The sequence below is a fragment of the Kryptolebias marmoratus genome, linkage group LG15, assembly GCF_001649575.2.
Source record: "Kryptolebias marmoratus isolate JLee-2015 linkage group LG15, ASM164957v2, whole genome shotgun sequence".
NCBI classification, from domain to species: Eukaryota; Metazoa; Chordata; class Actinopteri; order Cyprinodontiformes; family Rivulidae; genus Kryptolebias; species Kryptolebias marmoratus.
The window spans coordinates 30629141-30653098 of NC_051444.1; the positions used below are offsets into that span (position 1 = coordinate 30629141).

General features: G+C 40.8%; 1 protein-coding gene across 1 annotated transcript in view; it reads right to left on the bottom strand.

Annotated features, from left to right (window-relative positions):
• slc9a5 (solute carrier family 9 member A5) overlaps positions 1-22057 on the bottom strand; it is a 49875-nt gene extending 27818 nt beyond the window's left edge. Inside the window, exons 1-4 of the mRNA XM_017434875.3 lie at positions 21585-22057; positions 20775-21260; positions 4138-4440; positions 2916-3079 (exon numbers count right to left, since the gene is read on the bottom strand). Coding sequence (XP_017290364.1) covers positions 2916-3079; positions 4138-4440; positions 20775-21105 — 798 coding nt within the window. The 5' untranslated portion in view covers positions 21106-21260; positions 21585-22057. The remainder of the gene's footprint in view (positions 1-2915; positions 3080-4137; positions 4441-20774; positions 21261-21584) is intronic.
• Positions 22058-23958: the final 1901 nt, after the last annotated feature.

The following is a 23958-nucleotide window of genomic DNA, read 5'->3' on the forward strand; positions in this document are numbered from 1 at the left end:
CTGAAAGCAGCGTGCAGTTTCCTGTATGCTAACTGCTGCTAACAGAGCTCACAGAGCTAGTTCTGCTGCTTAACAACTTTAAGACTAAACACAAAACCCTATTCAGCAGATTCTAACCTGCAGTGAGTAAAACATGCCCCCCAAACCGGTAATGGAGTAGCAGAAAGAAAGTTTGCAGTGAGGAAGAGGAGCTGTAGCTTCTTCATCATCATACAGAGAGGACCGAGTTTGTTCAGATTTTACAACGCGCTGCGGGTGACGTCACCGTTTCCGCGACAACGTTAAAATAATAAATTAAATAAATAAATAAATAATAATATATAATAAAATAAATTGTGCGACACATATCGATAATGAATTTTGTTGCCAACGCTTTTAATCATTGAATTTTATCGATTTTATCGATTCGTTGTTGCAGCTCTACTCCAGATCATCAGTCTGTGTGCCAGCGTGTGTAAATGATGTGAGCGCAGGCCCCCTTGTCTGTTGATGTATGCAATCACAGTCGTATTGTCTGTTCTGACCAAAACATGGTGCCCTCTGATGAAGGGCAGGAAATGTCTCAGAGCCAGGGTCACGGCCAGGAGCTCCAGACAGTTTATGTGAGCTGTCTGTATTTGTGAGCTCCACACACCGTTTACCATCCTGCCCTTGTGTGTGGCTCCCCAGCCAGTTAACGAGGCATCTGTGGTCACAACCTTTTGTGTTAGGATCACAGCGTTTTTGCATTGCTGCAACGGTGGGGCCGAAATAAGCCCTTCGGGTCCACCGGGGTGTCGAGGAGTTGGTTCTTCTCTCTCTGAGACAGACTAGACAGATTCAGCCATCTGGCTCTCTCCTGTGTGACCATCTGGCTCTCTCCTGTGTGACCATCAGGGCCATTGCTCTCCCTGAGGCCTGGACAGCGTTTCTGTGGAGGCGCAGGCAGAGGTCTGTCACCACACACAGCTCGTCCCACAGATCTGCGGTCGGCGCACTCGCCATCTGCTCCTGAAGTTCCGCTTGGAGAAGAGATGAGGCGTTCAGGGCTTTCACCGATGCCGCCACTGCTTTGAAGCTTTTGTCGTTCAAAGCTGACTGAAAGGAATCTGCCTTGAACGGGAAGGTTGGTCCTGCTGCTGTCATTGTTGATCTTTGTGATGGATGCAGGTGAAATGCCAGCTGCAGTTCCACGGGAGGCAGGCGTAAAAACCTGCTGTCCTCCATGCCGGTCAAGTCCAGCGCTGACCCTCCCTGAGCGTGGTTTTTGGTGGTGAGCGGATTACTCCAGGACTGGGTTGCTTCCTCCAGGCATTCTGGAAAAGCCATCAGCAGCTGTCTGGTGGAGGATTTTGCTTTTGGGAGCCATTTCCCCTCATACCGAGATGTGGTGGTCTCCATGAGAGTTTCCGGTCATTCAATGCCCAGCTTTGCAGCTGCTCTCCTACTCTCCTACAGACATCATGCAGGTCCGCTGCAGTCGGGCTTGGGGGGCCGCTGCAGTGGGTGTCACCGGCTTCCATGGGCTTTGCAGCAAGCGGGATGGAGAATGTCTCGCCGTCCTGCTCATCTTCCTCAGACCCGAGACTAACGGATTCTGCCTCTGAGTCAGATTCTGCAGCCGCTAAATTGCTAAAATCCGGGAGGTCGGTTTCATCTTCCTCCGGATCGAGTAGTGGTGCGACCGCGTCGAGCTGGTTGCTCCAACTGGCTCCAGCCAAAGGGTGCTCTCCCATCACCAGTCGAGGTAGGTGCCGGTGGCGGAGGGTTGGATACCCACAGCACAGGGTCAATCTCCGACAAGCTAGCTTGGCACGCTAGCCTGCGCCAACGGGTTTTGAGAGAAAGCCGTGCACAGTGCTCGCATTTAAAATTGAAGCGGAAGGGTGCAGCTGGTTTGGTGACCAGCTTCAGTTGCTGCTGTTTGATGACAGACCAGTGGCAGAAAAAAAAAGCTCAGAGCAGCTAAGCACAGCTATTGAGAAGCGTTCGGCAACAGAGTTGTTAGCTCGCTCTGTGAACAGTTAAGCTAGCCCAATAGTTGCTGTACTTGCCGTCTGAGAGTCGCTTCTGGGAGCGAGAAGAGGTGTTAGACTGAAGATCATCTGCGTGACGTCAGGCATTTATACTGGGAGGAGGCCTCCTCCCGGAGCTGACGTCACTTCTGTTGGCCAGTCAGGACTGGTGTAATGTAATAGAGCTTCTGGGGCATGTCCCATAGTGAGATACCGAAACGAAGAGAACCCCTACAGAAGCTCCAGAAGCGTCAGACCCATGTTCCTTCACTCCTCATTGAGCTCCACTGGCCCCCCGTTGCTGCCTGAATCAGATGCAAGTCCCAAAAGCTGGCTACGGAGAGACTTCAGTCTCTGCAGCAGATATTTAAACTCAAATAGCATGATAATCCTTCTGGACCTCTGAGGAATATCTCTGGTTCTACCATTCCTACAAACAAGGCAGTCTCAGTCCAAACTGTTCTCACCTGCGGTTCCACAATGGTGGAAGGAGCTACCAAAGTCTATCAGAGGATGTCTCTTTCTACCTTCAGACAATACCTCTGCTCCTAATGCCTCCAACACAATCCTACATCTAACTCCCACTGCCTGTGGACTTCTGGACTGATTCTACTGGGACTATTCTTAATGCTTTATTACAGAAGGCCTTTGAAAGTACTTCCATATAAAAGTTGTCTTGAGTTACAAATATTTCCTGTGTTTATTTAACTGAAGATGGTGATACTTTAATTCTCTCCTTGTAAATATCCCCTCTCTTTTTACCTGAAGTCAGAAATCTGAAACTAAATGAATAGGTGCTTTTGTCCAGCTACAACTTCTGATGTTAGATGAGTGAATCAGAAACTGTTTCTGCAGACGTACTGAAAACAATCCACATTGGTACAAAGTGTGAGTGTGTGTGTGTGTGTGTGTGTGTCTCACCACTGTGACGGCATCATTGAGCAGTGACTCTCCGAACACAATAATGAAGAGTGTTTCATTAACATGGACTTCCTCAAATACAGCCAGCACTGCCACAGGGTCGACAGCCGAGATCAAGGCGCCGAACAACAGGAAGTCCATCAAGTCAGCTTGCACATGACTGTCTGCACACACACACAAACATGTCAACACACAGAAATGAGAAGACTGTTTCCCCTTATTACAGTAGGGAATATAATGTTTAGATACCCAGCTGATTTGCTAAAATTTTCTATTTACAAAGAAATGAATAGTCTCTAATTTTTATGTATATTTCATTTTAACAGAGAGTGACAGACTGTCGACTAAAAATCCAGAAACAAAGACATAAAAGTTACAAACTGATTTACACGTCACTAAGGGAAAGGTCAACTGCCCACAGAATCACTTTCTTCAGTTCTAACCTCTCCACCTCCATGGGTCAGACCAAAGATCTGACAAACTTCAAGGACCTGATAGTAGATCTACACAAGAGTGGAATGGACTGCAAAACCACTAGCAAGAAGGTGAGAAGTCATTATTCAGAAATGGAACAAATGTAAAATGACCAACTATCACTCTCAACAATCATCCTACCAACAAAGGTTTCTCTACCAAGTAATAACCCAGGTGTTGCTTCAGGCTCAAATACTTATGGCCCCTCAGGCAGCTGTCAGAACAAATGGTACAAATTCTGAATAATTTTGCTTATATTTCTCTACAAGTCAGGGATGCCCATTAAGTCCTATTTTAGCCCTGTAGCCCTGTATGCTGATGACCATCTGCTAATCCTGTCTGATCTATTGTCCCTTTTACACCGGCTCTTCTTCAGGAGTCCCGCTCTACTCCACTCTACTCTACTCGGCTCGGCTCTATAACGGCCAGTTTGGTCAGTAGCAGAGACATGCCTCCTCATGTTGCGGGGGGCGGGGCCGAGCCGAGTAGAGTGGAGCCGGGACCTTTAGAGCCAGTGTAAAAGGTGCATATCATGTTTTATGCCCACTACCCTTTCAGTCCTTGATGCAGTCAATAAAAAAATTGGATATAAACTTGGCAAAAGTGTTAATGGAAAAGCAAAAGAGTATATATTTGTTCAATGTCAATTGTGTATTTAAGATGTAAAAACCCCAGTAAACACTGTACAGAGAGAGACACAATTGCCCTGAAGATTTGCACACTTCTGACCTCTGACCCCATCACTGACCTATGATGCCCAGCAGTTTGGCGGCATACAGGCAGAACCCGGTGCAGAATGCGTTCCACAGGGTCCCGACCACAGCGTATGTCAGGATGGCTCCCAGGTTGTCGAAGAAGAGCCGGGCTGGCATGAAGTACCCAGCATCGCCCACTATGGTTGGCAGCAGGAAGAGGAAGAAGAGAGCAGGGTCCAGTTGGTACAGCTGCTTCTTATTGGCTATGAGGACGATCCCACCCAGAACCAGACCCAACAGAATCAGCATGCAGCTCTCTGGCACCACGGTGGTGAACCGCTGAGAGAAGTGGAACACTGCATGGTGACAAGTTTCAGTCAGACACTCAGATAAACAATCACAGTAAAATCTATGTTAGAAAAATCTTTACATTCAGATGTGTTAGATATGAGTTAATCTTTACTGATCTACGGGAGTCAAGAGGGTGAGAAGCAGATGATTATCACACACAGAAAAATTTAGGTTTGTAAAGTTTCGTATGAAGGAACCACAAGACTTCTGGAACAAAACCAGACCAAAGTACAGTTGTTTACCCATAATGCACATCAGCTAATATAGAATATCAGCACAAACACCTCATAAGAATTGTAAAGCACAGTGGTGGAGGGCTGATGGTTTAGGATCCTTGCAGTCATTGAAACAACCATAAACTCCTCTGTAGAACAAAGGATTCAGGAGTGAAATGTTAAGCCATCTGACTGACAGCTGAAGCTTGGACCAAACTGGGTCATGATGCAACAGAACAATGATCCCAAACACACCAGCTGATCTACAACAGAACCACTCAAAACTAAAAGAACCAAGGTACTGCAATGGTCTAGTTCAAGGGTGTCAAACTCCAGGCCTCGAGGGCCACTGTCCTGAGAGATTTAGGTTTTCCCGCTCCAACACACCTGATTCAAATGGTTTAATTACCTCCTCACCAAATCATCGGGTTCTCCAGGAGCATGGCAACAAGTCATCCATTTAAACCAGGTGTTTTAAAGCAAGAACACATCTAAAACATGCAGGAGAGTGGCCCCCGAAGAATGGAGTTTGACACCCCTGGTCTAGTCAAACCTTCAGAGAGGAGAGCAGAAACCAATGTCTGCAAACCTCAATGACCTAAAGCAATGGTGGAAAGAAGAGAGGGTGAAAATTATTCAACATTTCAGAGACAATGTCCTACAGAAAACCACTACTGAGAATCACTGATGCTAAAGGAGGTTCTACAAGCTGCTGAATCAGGGACTGGAACCAGTATTTTTACACTGGCATAAACATTGCAATAGCTACTGATGGCAGAAGGCAATATCTTTGGCAGCCATCTTGAGAAGAAGTCTTTTTTTTAAATTTTGTAATATAGGACAAGTATTACTGACACTAATAAAGGCTGTTAGTGTTTTCTCTGCCTACCTGTCAATACAGTACAAATTGGTCTCATTTGATGCAGGTCTAAAAGATGTGCTGAATTTGAGTGAACTGGTAGTTTTACATAATTAACCATGTTTCTGGAAGGTATAACCTTTTTTAAATATTAAATTGGTGTGTAGTTTATCACTTTAGCACAAGTATGTTTTGATTTATGAATATTTTCTGCTAGCATACACATTCATAATGGACAAGGCAAGCTGAAAAGGTCACCTTTTGAATGGTTTATGAACTAATATGACATAATACTCACCAATAAAACATAATGCCATATTTTTTGAAGTGCTGGCTCCGATACTTATAGCAATTAATTACAAAACACTGGATTTCTTTGCTGAGTTTAAGTTTTATGGTCTGCTGCCATTCTGATAGTAACTCAGAACGCTCATGTTGCTACAAAAAGATTTTCTCAAGATGCGGGCACATTTTCTCATCTTCTTGTATAGATTGGGCCAGCCATTCCAGTGTTTCTCTAGCTCAATGGTGTGTTACATTTTGGTTTAGTCTTACTTTAACAATGACAAGGAGTAATATGTAATGTGGTTTTTTTTATCTTTTTTTAATTTAAAAGGGTGTATTTTCTTTTTAATATCTTTAAAAGAACTGTAAGATAGATGCAAGGTCTTTTGTGAGTTATGGAGTTTTTTTTTGTTCTCTTTTCCTCCCGATCTTTTTCTCTCTACCTTTCTTTTTTAATCTGAACTTGCTCTTCTCTGCAGCTGATTGACCCAAGCTACCACTAACTGATTGTCTGCAGCTAACAGGTCAAACATGTGCTCATGAGTTTCAGATGATGAGTCACAGTATCTCCTCTCTAATTGGCTGATATGTTTCAGACAGCATGACGTCACACGTTTTTTCTGAAGGACAAAACTCATTTCTTTCCCAGTTGTCAAGATGAATGTGTGTGTGTGTGTGTGTGTGAGAGAGAGTGTATGTGGCCTTGAACACATAGTTAAGGTCTGATTCGAGTCATGACAAACACACTCAGAAAGAAAAGATCTGCTGGTGAGTCAGTGAGCTGCAGGACATTAGGCTGCTTCGTCACGTGGAAATGTTTCTGACACACACACATGCACACAAAACAGAATCTGAGTTCAGATGAGTCTGCACAGACCCAGGTGATTCTACAGAAATCTGCTTCCTTTTTTTCCTTCCCTCACTCTGAGTCTGCAAATTTCTGTCCCTTCACAGCAGCTCCACATGTGAACTAATCTGCTGAAAATAGAATTTCAATATATCACCAGCTGTTCTGGTGGAAACATCAACCTTTAAAATGCTAAAATTAAACAATAAAGCAGGTTTTTATTTTAATAATAAAACCAACCACGGAACTAGAGAAACACTGGAATGCACAGGCACAGTGAAGTCTTTGCTAACAAGGAGAGAATCTGTGCCACCATCTTGCTAGGAGCTATGAGGCGTCCTTAGTTACTACCAGAATGATAGCAGAACATAAACATTTGAGGAAACAACCTAAACTCAGTCAAGAAGCTCAATGTTTTGTAATTGTTATAATTATCAGAACTTCAACTTCAAAAAATGTGTCATTCTATTTTATCAGTGAACATTATTACATATTAGTTCAGAAATCCTTGAAAATGTGACCTTTTCAAGTTTGTCTTATCCATTGTGTGTATATATTATATATAGTTCATAAATAAAAAAATATCTTCACTTGAGTGATTAATTACCAACCATTGTAATACTTTGGTAAATTTATACCTTCCAGAAACCTGAGTAATTACTTAGAAATATCACTTTACTCAGTTTCAGCAGTTCTTAGTCCAGAACTAAGTGGGACAGACTTGTTGTGTACTGACATGGAGGCACACTGATGTAAAAGTATAAATACCTGTATTACCTTCTGAATGGTCCGAAATAGCTTGATAAGAATGAATGTAGATAATGACTACAGAGAGACAATCAACCATTCACACTTTCATTCACACCTAGGGACAATTTAGTTACCACCTAACCTAACATGCATGTTTTTGGTCTGAGAGAGGAAACCAGAGCACCTGGAGAAAACCCAATTGTGCACGGTGAGAACATGTAAACTCCACCTAGAAAGGCTGGGAGGCAAACCGGGGAATATGGCAGCTAACTGAGAATATATCATCATTGTGAGTATAATGTTTTCCTACATAAATTCTTGCCTGAATCTCTTTGATTTCCTGTGAGTGTTTTTCCTAAACATTTTTATTCATAACTTTTTAATGAGAGGAGCAATTTCTTCCATATGTTCAAATATTTTTCACCTTCCAAACTCTTCCACTGTGTTAAAAACTGTATGGGAGACAGACTTCAGTTATAGATGATTGTTGGGGGGAGGTTTTAAAGAGGGTACACAGATCTTTAATCAGTGTCAGGCTCAGTTTCAAGCAATGTCTGATGCTACATTGAGCTCATTGTACTAAAGCCAGGCTCACAAAAATATTTGACTCAGCGTAGACTGCTTTATGCTTCATAAGAAGTCAGAAAATGGGCTCTCATTGACTCTCTGTGGTTGTGCTGGCTGGGAAGAAGCATGTTATTGTGCACCGTCTGTCTGAAACGTTGGCAATCTCTTCATGACAAATTTGAGATGAAAATGAAGTGAAAATGCCAAAATAGCATTTACTGTCTCAGTCTGTTTAATAAAAATGTCTGTATATTGTTTCAAATACTTATTAGCAGTAATATTGTGTTTGTATTTTGTTTACAGTTTTACAAATACAAGCCTCAGTAAATCACGCTTAACATACACCGCCTACTGAGTCTTCTGTTTGCTATCTGGGAGGCTATAGCACATGTGCACATGTGAGGGCAGAGCAGACGATACACAACGGTTTAACAAACCACTTTAAGTTCTGTTCAATTCAACTTGTTTATGTAGCACCAAATTACAACCAGTCATCTCAGCACACTGTACAAACACATCACATACATTATAAAAAGCCAATTAGTAAAAGTTATCTATCTAAGGAAGCCAGCAGATTATATTGAATCTTCACTTTGTCACAGTCTCCCATCCTGAGCAGCACGTTGGTGACTGTCACAGGTTTAAATCTCAGTTCATAAATCTTTTTTTACAATCTTTTTGAAAGTTCTGACTATTCCTTCTTATTTAACCTTACTTTTCAATGTTTGACTGTTTTTCTTGTGAGAGAAGTCTTGTGGTAATGACATTGTTTTTTTTCTTTTAGCTACTCCCTTCTTCAGGGGTTGCAACAGAAAGTAAACTTTGCACGAAATGTTTGGCAAATGTTTTACGCCAGATGCGTAAAAAATCACAAAAGAAAGGAATCCATCCCTGAATCCATTACAGAAATTTCCCAGCAGAAGGATCCATCCATCTTCTATTGCTTATCCGTGATCAGGTTGAGGGGGGGCAACAGGTCCAGGAGGGAAACCCAGACCTTCCTCTCCAGCTCCTCCTAGAGGCTCTCCTTCAGGGAGCTCTATAAAACCGGGTTAACTGTGATCTGTTCCGGACATCAAACCAGTATTTCAAAGGGGACGATGTGTTTGTTAGGGACTATTTGAAGTGGCAGATGGATCAGCAAAAAGACAGTGTGTTTCTTCACTAAAGAAACACCAGCAAGGCTGGCACAATCTATGCTACTGAGACAAGAATTTGTGCCACCATTTTGTGAAAAGCTATGTGTTACAGCCAGAATGGCAGCAGACCATAAATATCAGAGCAGAAAACTTAAACTCAAATACGTAGTCCAATATTTTGTCTTAATTGCTATAATAATCAGAGCCAGCATTTCAATGAATGTGGCATTAAGTTTCATTGGTGAGTATTATGTCATATTAGTTCATAAACCATTGAAAATGTAACCTTTTCAGTTTTTGCATGTCAGAAAATGTTTCATGAAAATAAAAAAATACCCACAACTGACCATTAGGTAAAGTTATACCTTCCAGAAACGAGTAATTATGCTAAATAATCAGTTTATTCAGTTTCAGCAGTTTGTTTAGTCCAGAATCAAACGGCACAGACTTGGAGTGACCTAGAGGGAGACACAGAGAACACACTCAGCTTATATTAGTGTCAATAACACTGGTCCTGTATTACAAAATTCAGTTGTTGTTTAATTCAATCAGTCTGTATATCACAAGATGGTAAAAACAAGTTTGCAGCATCTATACTAGATGTCTATATTACCTGCAGTCCTTATTGATCATTTTTGTGATAAAGGTTATCACAGTCACCTCAGCTCTACGGGGTCATGGATGTGAACCTGCATCTTAGTCTGTTTTTATGCTGTACAATGTCCGAACTAAGACAAAGAACCAGACAGATATCTGTAGCAGGGAAGGGCTTGATGGAGAAGTGACAGACAGTCATCCAAGTCTGTGCTGCTGTCAGTGACTATTTAACGGAGGTAGCCTTTGGTCGCACAGAACAGCTGTTGTTCTGGTCTGGTTAAATTACAGCACTTGGTTATTTTATCACAGTAGTAGTAGTGGGTCGGTTGGTTTTTCAGGCCTCATAACGCTGGAAGGCTCATTATTTGAAGCAGTGGATGGAACAGCAGCAGGATGGTGTGTGTAGGAACCAGATTGTGTTCTGTTGGTTCTGTCTGGGTTCATGTTGAGCAGCTGAATGCTCTCAGTGTTTCTGTCCTCGCTGTTCATCTGCTGAGTGGGAGGCTCAGAGTTACTACAAACTGTCTGTCTGTGGGAGGAAACTAAATATAAATGAAAGGCCTTTCGTGCAACAGTTTTAAACTCAGATCATCTTATGATGGGAAATCACAAAGTTGTTGCAGTTTTGGTCAAACCTTGAAAATAACATTATGCATGATCCCATGTGATGCCACTAGATGTCACAATCAACTACACACAATATGTGTTGGATATGACTGTCAGCTATTACACACCAGATTTTAGCTCAGTAACTGTAAAATGGATTGAGTTATAGATGTTTTTTGTTTTCTCTAAGGTCAAGCTCAAGGTCAAGCTCAAGGTGCGCTGTGGGGGACATCTTGAAATGGGTTGGCTCCAAAAGTAGTAAGTTGTAAAGGTACTGTATACCCAATAATTATTTCCTGAAAGTTTAATAAAAATTCATCTTGTGGTTCATGAGATATTTTGCTAACAGAGTTGACCGAATAGTAAATGGCAAATTTTTAAACAAATATTTTGTACAATCTACACCCCCAGTTCTGAGTGTTGTGTAAAATGTAAATAAAAACAATCCAATGATTGTCAAAGGTTGCAAAGGTGGAAAGTAGTAAACATAAATGTTGAAACAAAGAAAATAATTAATAATAATTTTGAATTTGATGGCAGTAACACATCTCTAAAGTTGTTCCAGGTCCTTGTTTCCACTGTGAAGCATCTCCTCTTCAGCCTGTAAACAAACCAGATGACGGAGGAGAGCAGCTGCTGGAGGTTTTGGAGGGAACGGTGTCCCATTCTTATCTGAGGGACGATTCTAGCTGTTCAACAGTCCTGGCTCTTCTTTGCTGGATGTTTTATTTCATGATGCATCAAATATTTTCAGTTGGTGAGAGATCTGAACTGGTTTGTGGTTTTTAAACAGAATTTCAGATTTAAATCCGTCCGACACAGACAGGTTTTCTACCTCACCTTAGTCTATTTTAAATGAGCTCTGGCCCAGAGAAGACAGTGACTGGATGGTGTTCATGTGAGGCTTCTTCTTTGCATGAAAGACCTTTAACGTTATGATGGATTAATTTAATGACTGATGACCTGTCACTCCCCATATTCTACCTCAAATGTCTGTTATAAAGAAGACATGAGGAGCCACTGTGGCCCCTGGGACTCAATTCAGCTGGAAGATGGAGCAGAGCTGTGATTAAACCAATCAGAATGGGAACAGACACAGACGACGTGTTCCCTCAATTTGATCTTTGTCTTCTTCTTCAAGTGATTGATGAGGAGCATCATTAACCACAGGAGCTGTGAAGGTTCAAACCTTTTCCTGTTTCAGTCCTGAATAAGGTTTTTTCATTATTATCAGCTGTAGTTTTAATCTTCTGTCATTACTTTCTGTCTCTATGAGTCAGAGTTGACTGTTTTTTTCTTGTTTATAGTTTCTTCTGTATGTTGTTTGCAATCAAACTACTTCTGAAAGCTTTGTGCTGAAAGTGACAACGGACCAGTGAGTAAGTGGAGGAGATGACCAGATTGGACAGGAGGTAATTAGGAGAAGTGGGCACAGGTGAGTGATTACAAACTTGGGGCAAGTGAAGATGGGCATGGCAGGTAGACAAGTGATAAGCTGAGGATAAATGAATAGGACAAAGAACAAAAATAGCAAAAAAACAACTAACCAAAAATAGAAGAGAAACAATAAACCCAATACAAAAGAAAACTTTAAGGATAACTTAAACAAAACCCAAATCCTGACAAAAACATTCAGCTCAACCAGGAATAGTGTGCTATGACATTTGGTTTTGTAACTTTAAAACTTTTTGAATTGTTTAGCTTTATTTAGAAATATTTTCCCCATAGAAATACATGGAGATGTCTTCAGTTCCTTTATAAACAATGTTCTCTGAACTCTGCTTCAGCTACTGGTTCTGATTGTCTTCCTATGCTATTTTAGATGATTTATGAAACAATTTCAAAAAACATCTAAAAACCCCTTTTAAGGACTCAGAGTTCAGAGAGTTTTAACAGCAGCAGCAAACAGCTACAGTCTGTCACAAGAGGGAATTTACAGATCTGAACAGGAGCTTCCTGCTCACCAACGGGAGCTTTTAGAAAAGACAGTGGCTGTCCTGCTCTGTTTGAGGAGTTAATAGAAAACGTAAACGCCCCTGTTTTTCAAAGTAATTGTAAGAAGTCTATCAGCATTTACACTGCCACCTGGATTTAACTAAGCAAATAGGTACGAGCCTCCTGTTGGATAATTACTGCATAGATGATTATGTTTCAGCTGGCAACAAGTTATTCAACCCCAACTGGTGCAATGAGTTGCTTCTCATTTCTTAAACAACCATGTCGAAAGACAGATCCCGTGGTCGTGGAAAAGATGCCCGTCTGTTTGAGAAGGGTCGAATCGTTGGTAGGCATCAAGGAGAGAAAACATCTAAGGAGATTGCAGAAACGACTAAAATTGGGTTAAGAACTGTCCAACGCATTAATAAAAACTGGAAGGATCATGAGGAGACATCGTCTTCGAGGAAGAAATGTGGCTGGAAAAAAATCCTGAATGATCGTGATCTGCGATCACTTAAATGTTTGGTGAAATCAAATAGAAGAAAATTAACAGTAGAACTACAGGCTACGTTTAATAGCGAAAGTAAGAGCATTTCCACATGCACAATAGGAAGGGAACTCAAGGGATTGGGACTGAACAGCTGTGTAGCCTTAAGAAAACCACTAATCAGTGAGGCTAACTGGAAAAATCTCAATAAGCTGCTGAGAACAGCACGACGGCAGCATAAGGAGCAGGTGGAACATGAACTGTCTGACTCAATCACCAAGGGTATGTGGGACTCTATTCGAGCCATGACTAATATGGCTTCCAAGCAGAAGGCCCTGGCTGCACTAAATGAGAATGCAAAACAAATGACTTAAACAATTTTTACTTACGATTTGAAACTGATGACTCTAGGGAGTGTTGGCAAATATTGGAGAATGTAAATTGTGGAGCTGAGAGCAGAATTGTAATTGATTTACAGTCAGTAATTAAAGTCTTCATAGGTTTAAACACACGAAAAGCAACTGGCCCAGACAATATGTCTGCTTTCCTTCTCAGGAACTTTGCAGAGGAACTTTCTCCAATTTGGCTTATACTTTTTCAGATCTCTTTGGACACTCATTTGGTACCAGATTGAAAGAAAAATTGCATACTGATAACGATTATCGCCCAGTAACGCTCAGTTCTATTGTAATTAAATCATTTGAGAAACTCATGTTGAAGCTATTACAAGTGGAAGTGCAGCCATTTTTGGATCCCTTTCAATTAGCTTATGCTAGTAGTCGTGGTACCAGTGATGCTATTTTGACACTGATGCACCTTGCACTAAAGCATCTGGAGAACTCCACAGCAAATGCCAGACTTCTTTTTGTCGATTTTAGTTCAGCTTTTAATTCCATCCATATAAACATTCTTCTCTGGAAATTGGTACAGTTAAAGGTTAATCCTTTTTTAATAAGGTCGTATTACTCTTTTTTATCAAAAAGCTCTCAGCAAGTAAAACACAATTCAGTTCTCTCTGATTCCAAGTTAAGTAGCACAGGGCCCCCCCAAGGTTGTGTCAGTTAGCCTTACCTTTTTATTTTGTACACAAATGAATAGGTCAGCTCTCACCCCAATCAGTATATAATAAAATTGTCAGATGATACTGTTATCCAGAGTCTTTTAACAGATAATCCCGGCAGTCATAAAGCCTCAAAAACTGTTGAGTTATTTCTGGATCCTAAATCAATCAGTGACCAGAATCACATAGCCATACATGGCTGCTCCATTAAACAGGTTACATCTTTTAAATATTTAGGTGTGTACTTAGATGGCGATCTGTGTTGGCGCACTCATGTGGCAAGTGTATGTGCAAAGGTTCACCAGCATCTCTATTTTCTTAGACGACTTTGATTATGTGGCGTTTTTAAAATGATAATGTTGAGCTTTTATAGGGCAACTGTCGAGTCTATCCTGAGATATGGCATTACTGGATGGTTTGGAAATCTTACTGTTAAATTAAAGAATCAAATTCAAAGTCTGGTGAAGATGGCAAGTAAGATCATTAACACTCCAGATCTATCTTCTCCACAACACCTGTTTGAGCAGGCTACCATCAGGCAAGCTCAGAACATCTTGTCGGATGGGTTACATGTGCTCGCATCAGAATATGTTCTTATGAACTCAGGCAGAAGATTCAGGGTCCCCCTGTGTAAATACAACCGTCTGAAACATTCATTTGTACCACTCTCCATTAACCTGATAAATGGCCGACTAGCGGGGCCTGGGCAGAGTAATAGGAGGTCCAGACGGTGATCAAGAGTAGCATGTAGAGGATGTATTGTATGTGTATGGAAATGGTTATGGGGATGTACTGCCGATCTGGCATTTGTGCTTTTATGTATTTATTTATGGTTATTGTCCTTTGAGATTAGTTTTTTATTGTTGTATTGTGTTTTTTTGCCCGTTTCCAAGACAAATTTCTCCTATGGGAGACTAACAAATTATCTTATCTTATATTATCTTTAAAAAAGGCTTCAATTTGCTAGGGAGCATAAAGATTGGACTCTGAAGCAATGGAAGAATGCCATGTGGTCTGATGTGATGAGTCCAGATTTATCCTGTTCCAGAGTGATGGGCACATCAGGGTAAAAAGAGAGGTAGGTAAAGTGTTGCACCCATCATGCCTAGTGCCGACTGTACAAGCCTGTGGGGGCAGTGCTATGATCTGGGGTTGCTGCAGTTGGTCAGGTCTAGGTTCAGCAACAGTATCTTGTTGTCTGTTGGTCAGATGACTACCTGAATATACTGAATGACCAGGTTATTCTATCAATGGAGTTTTTTCTTCCAAGATGACAATGACAGGATTCATCGGGCTCGAATTGTGAAAGAGTGGTTCAGGGAGCATGAGACATGATATTCACACATGGATTGGCCACCAGACCTTAACCCCATTGAGAATCTTTGGGATGTGCTGGAGAAGGCTTTGTGCAGCAGTCAGACTCTACCATCATTAATGCAAAATTAATGAAAAATTAATGCAACCCTGGATGGAAATAAATCTTGTGACATTGCAGAAGCTTATCAAAACAATGCCACAGTGAATGTGGCATTGTTAATCAAAGCTAAAGGCGGTCCAACGAAATATTAGAGTGTGTAAACTTTTTTTTTTTGGGTGGCGCCTTTTTTTTGGCCAGGCAGTGTATTAGTGGTGTTAACATGTTGTGAAGTTTATGTAGTAAGGCAGAGTCTGACAGAATCAGATTCACACACAACTTAACAAATGACATCCACCCAGTATATTCTGTCATAAAAATGTTATTCATGAAAAAAATTCTGAACGTTGTCACTTTAACACATTTTTCAGGATGCTCTACAAAGGTCTACTGTAAGTTTAGGTTTAATTTCAGCGCAGCTCAAAACATTTTTCAGAGCAGGAGAGGTTCAATGTCTGTCTCTAATTATTATTTTTAAACTTTTAAAAAACATATAATCTTCTATTTTATCAGTCAGATGAAAGCATAAACAGATGGTGCAGAGGTTCTCACTTTCTGATTCTTCTGTTTTGGTTTAACAACAAAAAACAGCAGAAGAAGAATCAGGCTAGGAGCTCATAGGCTCCCCCAGCAGACAGAGGCAGGTTACTATGGAGGACCGAAACTGACATAAATAAATAAAAGCAGAAATAGATATATTTTGTTTTTCCTTTTCTTTACGAAACCAGAGCAATTTTTTCCCATTTCTGTTAGATTCACTTTTATTAATTTAAAGATTTATTTTAAAATAAAATCCTCCTTTCCCTAATTTATTTTAAGCACAACGATACAATATACAAGAACAGACACCATTCAGTGTCTGTTTCTGTGTGATTTTGAGTCACATGACCGCTGTACGTTGGCATCTTAATGAACAACTGCTGCTTGTATGGCCGCTGCCGTCTATTGGGACGCTAGCTGCTCACCAGGCTGGGTGGGAGACACTGTCAATCACTGCTGCAGGTAGAATTATAAAGTTTTGGGAGTCTCTAGCAAATGTTTATTTTACTCTCTCACTTGTATGCCTATCAACTTTCAGAGGTATAATTATGGATCATAACTCTCCATTATGCATACGGTTTGACAAGAGGGAGCTGGTGAGTGTTTGTTTGTTTGTTTGTTGGGAGATAGTATGTTAGCACTAGCCTCACGTTATTGCTCAAGCTTGTTGGTGTATGTTTTGTCATTTTAATGAAGCATTTAAATTGAAAATACATTGAATGGTAAAACACCATCTATTATATACTAAGATGAAATGAATATTGAGTACTCATATGAGTTTAATCATGGTTATAATATAAACTCATTCACTATAGTGATAAGAGGAAAAGCATGTACATGTATGATTATTGACAAACCCAAGGGTTAATTGTCAGGCCTGTTTTTACACAGACCAGGTTCCTGTTTCAGATCTGGGGATTCTGACTGTCTGTGCCCAGTGGACCAGACTAGCGAGCTAAACCACACATCGAACCAAGTGAAATATTACATCCTGTCAAATCCTCCCAACCTGGTAGAAGGTATATACGCCACTGCTATACTTTCATCATCGCTGTGGACTGAATCGAACGGAATTGGATCTAGGAGCTCGGGATTTCATGAATTATTTAAGAAACTTGTCTGTATATATTGTAAATATTATTCAATACACTAATTTTGCACAATTTTTTTGTCTGTGTTTTTACAAATTCCCACTCCCTCCAGCAGTCGAACCCAAGAATTTTTCTGATCTGTTTTCATTATTCACTCAATCATAATTAGTCATTTTTAGTAATTTTGAATACTTTGAATATATGTTACACTTACACGTGCATTTTCGTCAAGTAATGCTTATATTTTGTTTTGCCTTTTCCTTATACAAGCATTTGTTCTTTTGTCATTTCCTTGTCTTCTCTTTTTACTTTACCGTGTGCATTTCTGCCTCATTATGCAAATGAGGAGGCTGTCTTCTTGGTCCAGCTCCTTTCCTATTGGTCAATAAACAGGAAGGAGCAGGACCTATGTGCAGATCGATTGTGCATGCCAGCGCTTTTAGCTGTTTTAGGAGAACGCCTCATTTGAGAGGAAGTGAAGTCGTAGCAGAGATGTCTCAGACAGCAATACAGTCAGTGATGACTATTTATTGTTTCCCTTTCCAAACCTCGAGCGCTCACACCCGTGCGCGCTCCCTCACATATTAAAAAGTGTCTATGAACATATTGGCAACAAAGAAGGAAAAATCAGGGAGATTTATTAAGAGCAATTTTAGAGTAGGGACAATAAGATATAGTCAGATGTACTGTTGTTAAAAGAAAAATAAACACTCACTATTGTTGTGGTCCGGTAGACCGATTGCAGAAACGAAAAGAATGTATTTCTCCTTATTGTTTGTTTTGTTTTGTTTTTTAATTTTCTGCATCTGCGCTATTTCTTTTTAAACTCATGCTGCTTACTTCTGCTTCCGGATCATTGCAATTCTCCTTTCTTAAAACGTACATTTACTCTCCATTTTACAAAAATATAAAACCATATAAACTGTAAGAACAGATCACTAACATCTGACCTGCACCCAGACAGAATAATAAAGTCCAAAAGGAAACATTTACATCCCAACCACAGGGAGAGCAGGACATGCACTGACTTTAAGTATTGCCATGGAAACGTGTAAACAAAAAGTCAGATGAGCGTAACTACAGTATTCATAAAGGTTTTTAATGTGTTCACTCTCCAGGGTGAATAATGATGAGTAAGTGTCAATGTACATCAAATATGGGTGTAGTTTACCTCATTCGAAGGGTTTAGCTCTATTTCTCTCTTTCTGCACTTAAATAATATCCACCTAATCTAACTAATTAAGTGGCTTTTGAACGTCATCGTTGGACTTTCCACACAGCACTTCTTCAGTTTTATAGAAATCCAGAAAGCTGTGTACATGTCTTGTCTGTTTTAATTTACACAGCTTAAATTAAAAATACCCTGTTGAGTGTAGACTGGACTGTTTTCACAAGACACATTTTACCCAACAAGATATTAACCAACATATATCATGTCTTTGTTTCACAGAAAATGTAATGCAAATTGTACAGTTTGTGTGGTTAGTTACTGTGTAAGCAGCAGGGCTGGGCATTCACACACAAGATTCAACCGTGAGGTGATGAAGTGAACAAAATGCTGTGGAAATATATAAAACATGCAACATGCCATTTGTTTAAAGTAAACTTTTGCAAAATAGCTACTAACTGGAGGCAAGATTTTGAAGCTAGGAGCAGAAAAATAAAATGATGAACAGCCAAAGGAAGTGAGTACTTTAGGGATACGTAAATTAAAAATGCTAACAACCCCACAGGTCAGGGATTTGAACCTAGATCACCCACATGACAGGCAGATTCAGTCACCACTGTACTAACAAGAGAGCTTTAATAAAACTACCTACAGGAGGCCATTTATCAACGCTATCTCCACTACTCCAATTTTCAGGCAGCCTTCCTGTGTGTTAACAGTTCAATGGACCAAACCACTGTGAGAATGAAGGGAGGAGCATAATTCTGAAAGGCAGAAATGCATCATTTTGTCTAAATAATACATTTTTAGGTGGTTTCCTCACATGATTTATTGGGAGGGACGACCTCTGTTTTTCCATAATTCCCAGGGAGTCCAGAGCCCCCCCTCCCTGGGATTTACGCCCATGTCACAGAGATGTAGGTTTCTGAACGGAGCTTAAAGCCAACTCTCCTTCAACACTGACAAGGTTATCTGAAATGTAATTTTAATGGATCTTTTGTTGCATCATCCTGACAGCAGTTAAATGGGTCAATAATTAACTTCTGTTTGCCAATAATTTCATTTAAAAATAGAATCAAATCATTTTTTAAAGATATTTTTCAATCCCATTTTGACCATAAAAAGAAAAACGACTCATAATTCATATGAATATTTTGTATTTTTGAACAAAAATCTAATTACATCTTAGTTTTTCTTTAACATTATTGGTTCCTTTAATTCACTTACTAAAACCTGCACGGACCAAGGAGGCGCAGACTAGAGATAAATAAGGTGTCCTGTGCTGCACCTGTTAGCACTCCACCTGATGATGACGACTCAGCACAACAGCGCCACCAACAGGCTGTTTTCCTGCAGGAGCTCCTCTGCTCAATGATTCCTCCCTGTGGTAACTCACACAATCGATACTTCAAGGGAACTTTTTCAGGAAACAACCCGAGATCTGAAGGGGCACACTCTGTTTTTTTGGGCCTGATAGCTGGAGATAGTTTCTGTTTCTTTACTGACTCTTCAATAAAACATCAGACACTTTCATTAAAAACTTTTTTCATTAAAAAAGCCAAGGTGAACCGAAGCACAGCTCTGAGCAGCAACCACACGTGGAGCAGGACCGCTCAGCATTTAGAGCCGTCTACCACTGGCCTTACATCCAGTGAGTGAAGACAGCAGTGAAGGCTGTCATCATGGGGCCTCTGATTGGTGGAAACCAGGATTCACAAACCAACCTGTTGTTGTCTGTTGGCTTTAGAAAAATAAAGTTATGGGAGATATACTAGTGCTACAAGTATGCGTGAGAAGGACTCTCAGCTATTACCACATCAGATTTTAGCTCTGTATCTATAGAACTGGCTGACTTTCAGCCAGTTTTATTTTTTCTAAGGTCAGTTGGTTGTGCCGGCCATCTTGGGTCAGACTGACTCCGAAAGTTAATCAGTTGCAGACATCTAGTGATTACTTTCTGAAAGTTTCATTAAAGTCTGTCCAGAAGTTCATGAGATATTTTGCTAACAGACAAACACACACATGCACACAGACAAAAATATTATTGCCCCATCTTCACTTAAGATGGTGGGTGATAATTATTCTAACTTTACCAGCTGAATTAAAAAAACAACACTGAAGAAAAATTAGTGAGAGTTGCAACTTTGCGTTAAAGATAACGTGTTTCAGTATTTGGAACATGCAACTGAAGCCGTTTCATTGAGAGGACAGGAAGTTGAATCCCACGCTGGCGAACATGTCCACACTGTCCAGCATTGTCCCACACTGTCTCATACTGTCCCACAGCAGTCTTAACTGTCCCACATTAGTCCCATACTGTCCCACACTATCCTACAGGTTAGATGTTGCACATGTCCCACACTGTCCCATACTATCTGACATTGTCCCAGACAAACACGCTCTTTGTCCCAAATGTTGCTTTGGGTCAGGTCATCAGTTCTGAACACAAAACAGATTAAAGATCACCTAAAAAACATAGTTTCATCAGCATCAAACACTTCCTGCAGGTTGTTTCTTAAACTGTCAAAAATCAATCAATAGAGGGGCCACAGGGGTCACAGGGGGTATAGGGGGTACAGGAGCCACAGGGGTCACAGGGGTTCAGGGGGGCTAAAGAACAGCTTCTGGACCTGGGACTCTCAGAAGACAATTACGGCCATGGCAGCACTGATTCAAACTCTTACAAACTGGACCTGAGAGGCTCAGATCCAGGTCCTGGACCCGTGAACCTGCATTCTGAGACCTCTCACGCGCACGCGCACAGCAGCAGACTTACGGATCTTGGCCACGCTGGCCACCAGGAGCCAGATGGCGATGATGTACGGAGTCTGGACGTAGTTCCACTCCCACTGGACCACCCGGAACCCGCCGCCGTGATGATGATGATGCTCTGCTCCATCCTCTTCCGCCTCCCCGGGACCCGCCGCCTCCTCCGCCGCGGACCGAGCCGAGGCCACGCCGGGAGCCCCGAACTCCTCCGGGCCGGGCTGCGGGAGGAGCAGGACCGGCGGGGACGAACCGAGCCCCGGAGAGCCAGTACCACACAGGTCTGCGGGGGCGGCGGCCGGAAGCAGCAGCAGCAGCATCAGACCGAGAGGCAGCATCATGTCCCCGGAGCTCAGAGAGACCACATCCCGGACCGGACTTTATATTCACACCGACATCCAGGGCTGGGGGGGCCGGGCGGGACCAACAAAGAGACTCAAACAGGTGGAGGAGGGACCAGAGCTGAGCCCGGCCCCCCGCCTTCCTGACTTGGTCTCTGCCGAGAAAGAGAACATGATAAATCTGAAACTCTGAAAATCTGTTCCTATTTCATTTCTCCAACACATTGGAAACAACTGAGGCTGACCAAAGACCTTCACATCCTAACATCAATACAGCAAAATTATAGAAAAACAAGGAGAAAAGAACAATAATATTTAGAAAAACACAGCAAAATGAGATCTATTAAAATCGTATGCTCTGTTTAAATCAAAAGCCAAAATAAGACAAAAATGGGTGTTAAGCAGGAATTTAAACGTTTTTACAGCCTGAGGTGGGAGTACTAAAAGTGTTCTGCATGTTTCTGCAAAAGCCCAATCACCTTTATATTTAAATCTGGATTAGGAACAGCCAAGAGAAACTGGCTGGTAGACCTGAGTCCTCCTGGTGAAGAGAGGTTAAGAAGATCAGTTACATAAAAGTTCATAATAAAAAACTATTTGAAAATGGACAGGAAGCCACTGAAGATTGTGTCCTCTTGGTACCAGTCAGAAAACAAGCTGCTGCATTCTGGAGAAATTGTAGACGATGCAGAGATGACAAAAGGGCAGGTCTTGGTCCAGGGGCCAGATTTGAGCATTTTCCAGGCTTATCAAACAACTCTCTCTGAAACACAACATATCGGTGTGAAACAACACTACATGAGCTAATCATGAAGCTCTACAGTTTAGCATTCACCATTCGTTTAGCTTGTTGCTGTTTTCTCAGTCGAAAAACTTTGAGGTTGCTGTGTTAATGTAGCTAAAGTTTACTGAACTTCCAGTGGACTGAAAACTGATTAAAAGAGACAGGCCCTTGTTTGGCTAGCTGTTAGCCTAGCCTGGACAAAGACTACTGTCCTTTTCTCCAGACTCTGTCCTCTACAGTGTTGGAACTGTCCCCTCGTTCACTATATGAATCATGAATCATGAGTAAGCCTTTTTGCAGAGCTATTCAAAATTTTATCTGTAACTTTCCTCCCACTATAAACTGTATCGAAAGTGGTTACATGGTTCAGTAAAAGTCATGTTCAAAGTTGTACACTAAATCAGTGGAAATAGCCCATAATGCATTGCTGCCTGAGCTGACACAACAGGCCAATTGAGGCTAAAGCTAACATCCACAGCTCATTGTGATTTTGTGCTTCATTGAAGATGTTTTTAATTATCTAGCTGTCTGTGCTATAAAGTCTTGTCTCCTCTGTCTGAGCTGCAGAGAAATTATTAGAAAAATGTAAACTGAAACTATATTTTAAAGTTTAAATTTAAACATGAATCATGATATGTTGTAAATCACAACATAAAAAGCAAGCTGCAATTCAAGAGTTATAATGCTGCTGCTCAGTTTTAATATTTGCATACAAACTACAACTCTGAAATCAGTTTTTCTGAAAATGTTTGTACATAATTTTAGTTTATTAAAGGTTGTTACAGTTTCTTCTGCAGTCATGTAAATAAATGAAATACAACAAAAGTGACACAGTTATGTGTAAATACATCCTATGTCAGTGTTATGTCATACGATATTAATTACATTCTTCAGCCAAACCCAGCAGTAATATGCTGCCCATCACTTCACATTCTGGCCTGGATTCTGGCCTCCATCTTATGTTGTGGTGTTCATTTATGTGACGCCTGATTGTGATTACTTCACATAATTATGAAGTACACTGCATAAACGTTGTGTTCAAATACAAAAACTCTGTGCTGCCCCCATCCACTATATAGTCTACTTATATAGTGACTACAATGTAGTGAGTGAATGAGTAAACATTTCAAAAAAAGCCAGCTACCAGTGTCAAAGCTGATAAGGTAATAACTATTTGACAGAATATCACTTCAAAAGTCAGCAGATTGTCCCTTAAAGTTTCCTTAAAGCAAAGGTTTTTAGAGAGTGTTGGTTTTTTTTTTTTTGGTTTCAGTGTATAAAAAAACAATTGTTTTTATGTTAAATGTCTGATAATCAGCTGGCCTGCACATGGACCTGACCTGATAAATCTAGAGGTCATGAAATCGTTTATGATAACAAAAACAAAGTTCTGCTGCATGCCCAAGTTCATTCTGTGTTTTTGGTCCTTGAACCGTTTCTCAGGAACTCTGATTATCCATCACTGACAAGACAAAACAAAACCAGAAGATAAAGAAACACTTAGATTTAAAAAAAGAAAAAAGAAAAAGGTTCTGATTTTAGAAATGTCCTTCAAGAGTCTCTGGAACCTATTCATCCTTTGTTACAGATAAGACAACTCTTCTGTGGTTCTTCAAGGTCGCAGCATGAACTGTGAAAGCTAATGAACAGAACATAGAGGCCACAAGTTCATGTGAGAAAAGTTCATAGTTTTAAGTTGTGAGAAAGTGTAGATCTGGGGTAGAAACCCTGACCAGAAGCAGAATAAATCATATTGATTTATTTTGTCTTACAGAAACCTGCCTACAACAGGAGGATTTTGTCAGTATAAATGAATCCACTCCTGCTAATTATCTAATTATCATGTTCCTAGAACAACAGGTTGAGGTGAAGGAGTAGCTGCTATTTTTCAGTCAGGATTATTAATTTTTGCTAAACTAATTATTAGGTAAAATTCTTATGAGTCTTTGACCCTGAGTCTTTCTCATCCAAAATGAAAATCAGAACAAGCACTTTTACTTGTTGTTATGTATTGTCCCACTAGGCCCTTATTCTCAATTTTTGTCAGAATTCTAAGATTTTTTATCTGA